Source organism: Tarenaya hassleriana, unplaced genomic scaffold, assembly GCF_000463585.1.
Source record: "Tarenaya hassleriana unplaced genomic scaffold, ASM46358v1 Cleome16, whole genome shotgun sequence".
In the NCBI taxonomy this organism is placed as follows: domain Eukaryota; kingdom Viridiplantae; phylum Streptophyta; class Magnoliopsida; order Brassicales; family Cleomaceae; genus Tarenaya; species Tarenaya hassleriana.
Window position 1 is genome coordinate 995208 of NW_010965019.1, and position 11008 is coordinate 1006215.

At 33.0% G+C, this 11008-nt stretch overlaps 1 protein-coding gene across 1 annotated transcript; it reads left to right on the top strand.

The window, feature by feature from the left end:
* The first annotated feature begins 9506 nt into the window (after positions 1-9506).
* LOC104809373 (E3 ubiquitin-protein ligase RHA1B-like) lies at positions 9507-10335 on the top strand. The gene has a single exon (XM_010535336.1). The coding sequence runs from the start codon at positions 9592-9594 to the stop codon at positions 10111-10113; it is 522 nt and encodes a 173-aa protein (XP_010533638.1). The 5' UTR covers positions 9507-9591; the 3' UTR covers positions 10114-10335.
* The last annotated feature ends 673 nt before the right edge of the window (positions 10336-11008 follow it).

An 11008-nucleotide genomic window follows, 5' to 3' on the forward strand; every position in this document is an offset into this window, starting at 1 on the left:
GGGTTAAGGAGGATTGAGCTGGAGCAGTGGAAGGATGGGTGACCTATTGGGAAGTGAGTTTCGGGATCGTGGTTTGGTTGGATCGGGTTGGTGTCGATGTCGGTGTCAGGTCGGTGTCAGGTCGGGGTCGGGGTCGGGATCGGGATCGGGGTCGGGGTCGGGTCGGGTCGGGAATATGTTTCGAATTTTTCGTTGGAAAATTCCAACGGAATGCGGTTGAAAATTCCGACGGAAAATTCCAACGGATGCCGGTTGGAAATCCGTTGGAAATTTCCAACGGAAAAATTCGTTGCAATTCCGTTGAAAATTCCAACGGTTTTCCAACGGACACCGATTTCTAACGACGAAATTCCAACGGATAAATCCGTTGGAAATCCGTTGGAAACGTTAATTTCCAACGGAAATTTGGCCATTTTCAACGGATTTACCCGTTGGAAATGACCATTTTTTTTGTAGTGTCTCCAGTTGGGTCGAAGATTCGGTAAAATTTCAAATTATTAAAAAGAACGATATCGATAACAACTTAACAAATATCATATGTAGGAAGACCATTAAATTTAATCTTACAACTTACATTTTTTTATTTGATGGTTTTAAAAGATATTATTACATTATCTAATCTATGTTATATTTATTCCTCACAAAGTGTTGTCAACATTATTTTTTGTGACAATAAAATTTTATTGAACGGTAAATTGGTGATTTGTCCAAGTGGGATTCGAACTTGAATGTGGGAGAACACCTTGTAATTTCACGTCACTTTGCCACCATATCTGCCCATAAAGAGTAAATTGAGCTTTATATATATATATATTACTTGATGGTGTTTTACGACCTTTTATTAAAAGGATAATCTTGATTAGTTAACATCAAGCCAGCATGTAAAGATTGTTATACAAAAGGCAGATAAAAGAGACAAAAGGAGCTTAGTTTTCGTCGTTATTATTTCCTTCTTTCGATTGATGGATAGAACTTCTCTTTGAGAAAACTATAATAGAGATTCGAATATACATGACCAATAATATAATGAGAAGAATTTACATTTATAGATTTTTTTTTTACCATTAATAATATAATTAGTAATCGAACTAATTAACATCTTAATTAGTTACAGAGATGTTAATTTATGATTTTAGCGTAAAGCACGACCACTTTCAAACCATGTAACTATATTTACGTTTTCACTCCAATATATTCGTTGGATTTTGATTTGGTTTAATAAGGATAGATAAAACCGAATTTTCGAATTCCAGGTAAAAAAACAATTGGATACGATTTTTTTTTCAAACACATTAACCAGATACGAAATGAATTCCAACAAAGAAAATAAATATTTTTAAAATACAAATCAAATCATATCCCAATTTATGTAGAATTGAACATAATGGAAACTCTGCCAATACGTACAGATTTTATAAAATAAAAAATTCAAAACCGAAAATATTCTAACCGAAATCTTGAAATATCCACCTCTAAGATAAACATCTCCGATAGATGCAGAAACTTTAACTTTGGTTAACTGAGTTAGAAAAAAAAATTATATTTCTCAACAGTTATATATCGGAAGCCATTATAATTTACAATAGATAGTTTTATAGTTTACGATAAATTATCATACATACATACATACATACATTAAGATATCGAATCCCATGGAACATGATTGTATAAATTAATTTGTATGGGGGAATATATGCAGTGGGAAAATGTTCTAAATAATTGCTCCCAGGCTATGAGAGGTGATACGAAATGCGTGGTCCTCCATTTTCCCTTCTATTTGTCCTCGGAAAAATTGCATTTATTTCTCTATTTCGGGACCATATTCTTTTTTCCCCGTATTTATTTGTGATACGTATGGTATAAACTAATAAATGAAAATGAAAATGAATTCCCGACATCTCATGCTTTCATTGCATCCAAATCAAAATAAGTTAAATTAGCCCCCTGCGATATTAATGTCCAAAGATTTCAATTATTTCTGCCCATTTCCATAAGGAAAATAATTTTTTATATATAAAAAAAGGTCCGCGGGCGAAGAAAATCAACTCAGGCGATGCAAGGGTAATTTAGTCTTTCCCTTCGGAAAACACAACCGGAGTCGAAGTGATCACGTTCACGTCATCTGCCTGAATAGGGGTAGTTCCGGTAATTCACATGAACTGCGGATAGGGCTTTCGATATTGGATTTGGACCACCTTTGCGTTAAGGCAATCGCGACTTCTCCACAATGCCCACTCCCAGCCATGGCGCGTGTAGTTCACACCCAACCCCCCCACATTGTATCTCTGTGTGGCGAAATTAAAAATGTCACTTTTTTGTAATCCAACGAAAGATGTGTGAAATGCATTCAGATCAGTTCGTTTGGATTTGGCGTTAATTATATTTATATATAATATCTTTTTCACAAATCAATCCAACATAAAAAGGAATTTTTTTCTCTAATTTCATAACTAATAATTAATTCTCTAAGATTCAATATATATTATTACGAATAACACAAATATATATTCAACTTAAACCTGCTTCACAGAACGAGAAACTATGTAACAAAAATCTGAGAGATCTGATGAATGCATGTACGTAGGAGACATAAACACTCTCTTACGCTTTGGGTTTGTTCTTGAAACTTGGAACTGCACAACTGATATCACTCTCCCATTTTGTGCATTGACAGATATGCTCTAGTACTGTGGTCCGTCCATGTATATACATATATTCATATAATATTTGCATATATGTGTTCATGTTTATGGACAACTAATCCATCACCTCGACCACACATTCTTTTATCATGTAAATCGTTTTACAACATACATCATGCAACGTTTAGGATAAATACTATGGTTTAATCGGTCCGTTATTTGCCTTTTTGGTAAAATTTAATGTCATGTCATTGAGAGTAATATCGAATAACGAATATACACTGGTTAGAACGTGTAAAACGACAATGACCGTGATGAAATTTACAGTGCGCCGCATTTTCTTAGTTCTTTCCTCAGTTAGATTACGATTTTAATAAGTTGATAAAAATGAATCGCTAATTATTTTATACAACTTACGTTTGAAGTGTTATTCGGAGTCCATGCATGCATATATATATATATATATATAATGGTGCATGGTTGCAAAACGTGTTACAGTCAACGTCGCAACGCAAGGGAACGAATGGTCTCTCCCACCGGCACGATCAGATAGAGCCCAACGTCTACAACAAATCCTAACCACCACGGCAGAACCGACACTGGACAAGGGACCAGATAAGGTGCTATGGAAACATGACCCTGGTACATTCAAGGAGAGCTTTAGCACTGCGCATACTTGGAGGCAGTTGAGATCACCATCACCGGCAGTTCCATGGGCAAAAATCATATGGTTTAAACACACGATTCCGAGGCACGCTTTTGTGCAATGGCAAGCTTTCTTGGACAGGCTACCAACCAGGGACAGATTGCACGGATGGGGTATACAATCTGTAGTCCAATGTGCGCTCTGTACCGTAGACGACGAGACGCACCAGCACCTTTTCTTCGAATACTCCTAAAGCTCAAGGTTATGGGTACACTATGTGGGTAGGATGCGGGCTGGACCACCTGTACAACTCTCTCAAATTCCCCGTTGGATCGAAACTGTAGGTCACGAGCAGCAAAGGACAACACTAGCAAAAATCACATTGCAATCAGCGATCTATCTTATTTGGCAAGAGCGGAACAACCGTATTTTCCGCTCTCAGCTCACGGACATTGCTATACTCAGACACAAACTCGACCGACTTGTTCGGAACATCATTCTATCCAGCCAAAAGGGAAGTCAACAAGAAAATCTCCTACTACAAGATTGGTTCTACCTAACAAGACCACCTTGACCATTTTTTTTTTTGAGTTTGACGTTTTTTGACGTTTTTTTTCTAGAAAATCCACCTGGAAGTTCTACTTTTTGTTATGCGGCTGCTAAACCGTTATGTAATTTACAAACTGATCCCTTTTTAAGTAAATAGATTCACATTTCATCAAAAAAAAAATGTTTATGGTATACATACATATATATATATATATATTAATATATATGCATGTACATATATGTATATGTTGGCTATACATAGGAGCTATATAGCCAAGGCATTATTGTTGTAGGAGAAGAACTTGCATACGTATTTATGGCTATTGTTTTAGGTATGAATTAAACGACATTTCAAATAATATCTAAGACTGGCGACGCAACTTCAAATCAAATCCACGATTACGTTTTTCAAGTGTACGTGATATGTATAAGTTATATCATATCATATAAATCGTCTCACATCCCATTAGATAGAATTCGGATCGATGTTATGTCTAAGTTTGATGATTCTTATTTTTCGACTAAAAAGTCTATTTATCTTTCTTTTTTTATTTTAGTTTTTATAACAGAGAAAATCTATTCTATCTTTTTTCCGATTATTTTTGTTATACACTAAAATTGGGCTTAAAAAATTGTAATAAATTAGTGTAACAGTTAGCACGTGGGTGAATTTATATTTATAACTCTGAAATATTGATAGGGGAACAATAAATAAATTTAGTTTATTGAAATAAATATACGAATAGGAGAGGAGTCACATATAGAGCAGAGGGTGTGGTATGTTTGCCTCTAACGAAAGTTGGGTCCTAATCATTGCTTCGGGGACCATTCCTCCCTCGGTCCCAATCTGAATCCACCGAATTAATTCCCAACGTATATATTTTTCTATATTTTTCAAAATTCTAAAATTAAATCATAACCGATACAATAGATTCTGTGTGATGTAAGATATATAGTATGTGAATCTGTTCACTAAGCAATTATGAATATATATAATTTTTTTGATAAGAGACAATTTCTTTCAATTTCCGACAACGAAACCATGCGGTGTTCGTCCATCTCGATTCAAATAGTTACAGTCCATTGATCGAATTAAAAAGAATGTATGGTATAAATCATACTATCAAATTCATTTTTGTGTATTAATAGTAGAAATATGAAATGGGCATGGATTATATATACACACACATACACAAGCGTCAATAATATAAAATGGATATGTAACGTATAATAGATACGTTAACGTCGGTTTGATAACTCGAACGAATTTATTGTTCCGGCAAACTGAAAATACACCACTCAACGTGTATTGGGTTATCATCATTTCATCCGCCGGACCCTCTCTATGTACAATGTACATTTATATGTATATAAATAGCTAAACATATCACATGTGGACACTATTTTGCATATACATATACATATGTATATATATATACACATATGTGTATATATATTTATACGATCGGACCCTAATGTTAGTGAATGAGCATAGAAAAGGACAGATAAAGTAATAGTTACAGACAAAATCGCCAAAAAATAGTTAGTTTTGTTGACAGTTTTGACACTACAATGATGTTTGATAGATATACACATGAATTAGCATCAGAATCTTATCTCCAGTAACTGAACTTCTGATTCAGACACAAATGTTCATAATTATGCATGTGAATAAGTTATGATATGATAACAAAACCTTAATTATATGTTATATTTTTAACAAAACCTTGATTCAGACACAAATGTACATCTGTATATGTTAGACAACGAGACATGATTTGGGAAATTGAGTTTTATAATTTATCCTATTCAGTCATAAATATGAATACATACATATATATATATATACGCCTATATATCTGTATTCATGGGGTTGAAATCAATAGTAAATAATTTTAAATCTAAGCCAACTTGCCGAAAATATCAAATATAAAGTTAAATATTTAAATTATGAGAATTATTTCACATGGTCTTAGACGTATATAGGTGCATGTATATATTATTTAAATATTTTTGTCAATGTCGAAGACGAATCCGACATAAGGAACTCCAAGTCGACCATATGTGTATCATTGGGTAATGATTAGGAAAATATTCGAAGGAGGCTCTTCATTCATTTTATAAGAAATTAAATATAATTAACGATATCAAATCAATCCATCATTTCGACGTGTTTTGATCGAGGACTCATTGGAAATTATTCATTATTCCACATTTTCATCCATCTAATTAGCTATTTACGTTTTTTTTTTAAATTGATTTATCAAAAAATGACGCAAACATGACTGTTTGGGCCCATTGACGTTAGGCCTAAGTGATTGTGTTTATTCGTATTGCGAGGCCCAACTGTAGCCCAATATACATATATGAATGTAGGCCCAACTTTAGCCCATTAGGCCCAATATACATACGTACTGTTTGATCCAAATCGGTTTATCTAAAGTGAAATGAACATATATAAATGTAGTCATTCGGGGTTTTTTATACCCATATCATACGATGATAATAATTAAAACTCCGAATATGAAATCTGTCTGACCGAGATTTTATATAGTAAATATATTTGTTTCTTGATAAATCGGACTTTGGTCCGACTATACAAAATATGAATTTTATAATATGGTTGGGGAAAGTATTTGGCAATATAATATGTCCAAGAAGACAAGTTAAAAGAAAAGAAAAACACACCTGGTCAAACTAACAACCGACATTGGAGATTAAGATGATATTTTTTTTTCTCCCACAAAAATGTTTTTAAAAATACTGTTTGGTGGGCGAGAAAGCTGCCGAGAAAATGAATGGAAAACACATGCGGGGTTAGCAAAGTAATTTGTCATTTTGCGGAGACATTACCTGTTATAAAATAATCGGTCCCGAAAGCCTATATATATATATAGAGAGAGAGAGAGAGAGAGAGATCATACGAGCTAAATTTAAGATTAATTAAAAGCATGCTTTATAATATATAAATATATAAAACTGTAATGCAAATTCGACTTATTAAAAATCATTCTAAAAGTAACTTTTGTTTAAACCTCTATTTTTTTTAATCTTTGTTTATTCTAGATTAAAATCTGTTTAAAACGATATTTGTACTAATATGTTCTCGGATGATAAATACTAGTTTCGATTAAAAAGAAGATATGGTAGATTTGAAACCTTCATATTTTGGAACATTTATGAAACTAAAATTTATTAGAAATTTAAGCTGCGGATTTATTGGGAATTTGTATATCTTTTTCTACTATTACAAAAAAAAAAAAAGATTGTGCATCTTTTTTTTTTTTTTGGAATGTAAGATAATATCGTATCTAACAAAGGGGAAAGGGACAAAAATTACGTGTCTGGAAGACACGTTAGTTTGCCTGCTCCCATTAGAGACATTAGATTCTTTATGGTTCAGTTCCTGTGTTGGCTGTCTTAGGGCTTGTCCAAAAAGCCACAACTCGATCGGCAGTTTCTTTTAAAATCTTACTGTCAATACATATATATGGGAATATGAAAATAAGGACGATCGGGTGAGGTGTTATAATCTTCTAATTTCGATTCAAGATCTATCTGCAACTGCAAGTAATTAATTATCTACGTCGCATATACATACACACACACACACACACAGAGACGCATGTATGTACGTATATATCTGTGCTATAATATACATATACAAACAAGAAAGTGTCATTAACGTGAGAATGTGAAATGTTGGGGGAGAGAGTGCGTGTGGGTCACCGGTGCTTTGGCGCTTTCAGACATTTCAGTCAGATCGCCATATGACTATGACTCTCTCTCTCCAATGCCTCATTATTATATGATGTTTATGAAATTGAAATCAAATCGAAATTGAAGAGCCAGCTCCACTTTCATAATGGTCAGACCATATTATACTAGGGTGGGCGTTTCCGTAACGGAACCGAGCAATCCGAATCGTTCAAAATTTGCGAACTATATTAATTTAAAAAAAAAATGAATTTCTCAAAATCGAACCACAACGAACTGAATTTAAAAAAAAACCCCGAAAAAAAGATTTTTTCTTGAAGATTTGATTTTTTCTAATAAAAATTGAAAATGAATCAAATCGAATATAATATAATAACGGATTGGTACTTATTTGTATAGAACCGAATCAAATCATTAATTTCCAACCCGAAACCGATTCGAATACCGAAACGTCCATCCTACATGATACGTTAGGTTAGTGCTATCCCGACTTTCGCAAGTTCTATCTATTTATGTGATATATATATATATATATATATATATGATCATCAAATCGGTTATACACAAACACATGTAAAATAAATATTTAATTTCAAGTGAATATATTCTTAATATATTGTGCTAGTCTATAGAGATTAAACATTTAGCAATATATATAAAAAAAATGAGTTGAATAGGAGGTTCAATCATGCACAGAAGCCAATTAGGGTTCGTACAATTTTATTGGAGACTGTTTTTTTTTTTAATTCCGATGCTTATTTCATTCATGTGAATGGATCCTCTTCATGGGGACCATGATTTTTAATGCATGAATGCATACATGTCTTTGTGAAAGTAAAAAGATAAAACAATGTACATTCATCTGTATACGTTCACGTCTATATATATATATATATATATATGCACATTTATAATTTCGAAAAAAAAGAATGGCGGATAAGTGGGGAAATTCGAAGGGGAAAAAAACCTATAACGTATTTTTTTTAAAACTAAAATACGTCTACTATTTTAACATTCGCGTATATAAACAAATACACACACATATATATGCTTATGTATGTATGATTAGAAATATATTTATATAATATCAATATTTGTAATCAGATAGTTCCAATTACTTTCATCTTCTATATATATTATGCTTTATCTCCTGTTTAGCAAATTATATGTTAATATAAAGTGTATATTATATAATTCCATGCCCATTTGATTCAGTGAATTAAAGGATAGAGACAAATATGACGTCGAGATTGCACTAAAATTCTGCCCCAACAAGACCATGTCTTGTCTTTCTTTTTCAGTTTTTATGTTTGCATCTCTCTTTTTCTTTTTCCCATTTGTTTGTTTCTAATATATATATATATATATATATATATATACACACATTATTTGAATTTTTGTTTTTTATATTATTTCTTTTATCTTTTAAAAAAACTTGTGCCCTAGTGACTTTGATTCGTGGAACCATCCAAAGCCATTGAATCCTTTGCCCCACGTTCATGTTTTTTCTGGACATTTCGTAATCTTTTTTATTTTCCTTACTTTTCTTTTTCATTTTCCCCTCGTCCAATACAATGTGTGTACGTACATATATAAATATTCATAAAATGGTTTTATGGTAACATTTTTATTATAAGTAAAAGTTCTGAAAACTTAATGAATCTGTCTAATTATTTTGTTTAGAGCCTACACCAAAATTTTGGTAAAATATATTTCAATTTAATTAATATCATTAAAAATTTATTAGGTATAACCATTACTACAACAAATTGCTTTTCTTTAAAAATATCACTGTACTTCCATGTTCTTCGGCCTTGGTGAGAAAAAAACAGATCCACTAATAAAAACAAAAGACATTTAAATTAATACCAATAAATCCAAGTAAAAAAACTTATAAAGAAGACCGCAATAATATATTAATATCTAACATATACATATACACACATATATAAATACACACATCCCCCACTTTCCATCTTCCCCTCTTCACCAGCTCTCACCTCTCTCTCTCTAGTTTCTCTCTCTAACGGCGGAGCAATGGGTTTCCCGGTGGGTTACACCGAGCTTTTCCTTCCAAGACTATTCCTTCACGTGCTCTCTTTATTGGGTCTGATCCGAAAATTAATCTCAGCCGTTTTCCGGGTCATAGGTCTACCCGATTTCCTCGAACCCGATCCGATTTCATGGCCCGATCCACCTCCACTCTCCCCCTCATCTGCCGCGTACCCGTCGGAATCCTGCTTTTTCCCGGCGGCGATACTGGCCGGAGAGATCTTGCCGGTTGTCCGGTTCTCGGAGCTGAACCGACCGGGGTCCGGATCCGAATGCTGCGCGGTTTGCCTGTACGAGTTCGAAGACGAGGATGAGATCCGACGGCTCACAAATTGCCGACATATATTCCACCGGAGCTGTCTGGACCGTTGGATGATGGGTTACAATCAGATGACGTGTCCACTGTGCCGTACGCAGTTCATTCCAGATGATCTTCAAGAGGCTTTCAATCAGAGGCTTTGGTCTGAATCTGGAGTTTCTGATCACCTCCTCGGAGTATCTTCATAGGGCATATAATTTTTTTTTTGGGTGGTTTAATTCCCAAAAAAAATGGGGATATAATTTCTTTTTTTTTTTTCTAGTTGGGTTGGGTAATGAATCATATGATTGTGAATATATAATGGTCACTGGTTTCTAAGAAAAGAAAAAAAAGATTGTGTGATGGATGAATATAAAATGAAATGAAAATTTTGAGTTTGGTACAATTTGTAAAGTTGCTCTCTTTATTCAGTTTTTGAGGATATTTTACCATAACAAAATAATTAATAAATTCTCTTGCAATTTATTTTATAGCATGTTCTAGAAATTGTTGTGAATGTGCAAAAAAAAGATTCTTATTATATTAGTTACATGGTTCAAAAGACTATAGAATATATGACTTGTACAAAATGTTTTGGGCATTGGGGGTGAAGCAGCATTGTTCTCGCATGTTCAATATCATTTTCGATTATTGTATTTATTCGCAGAAGTTCGTTAATTTTATCTATTTAATAGCGTTAAATTAATTTCCTTATATATAAGGAGTCATGCATGCATAAACCATTGAAAGATGTTAGTTTGTTCATCAAATCGACAATGTAAATTGAAAGACGGAGCAACAACGTGAGCGGAAAAAAGTAGGAAGGATTTGGTTATACCAGATGGTCGGACCAAATGTTGTGCATCTCTTCACATGAGTTATTTGTGTTTAATTATATACCATTTTATAAATATACAGAAGAAAAGGTGATTAATATTAGATCTTTTTTTTTTTACAAAAAAAAATATTAGATCTTTTGGCACTTCTTGCCTAAACATGATTGGGGATTTTTCAGTAGATCAAAGAAACTGCTATATATATATATATATATATATATATATATATATATATATATCGTATTTATATATATTTTATCATGTTTTG

Bases quoted from the DNA above. Each gene is read 5' to 3' on its own strand.
- LOC104809373 (XM_010535336.1), top strand. From the start codon at position 9,592: ATGGGTTTCCCGGTGGGTTACACCGAGCTTTTCCTTCCAAGACTATTC.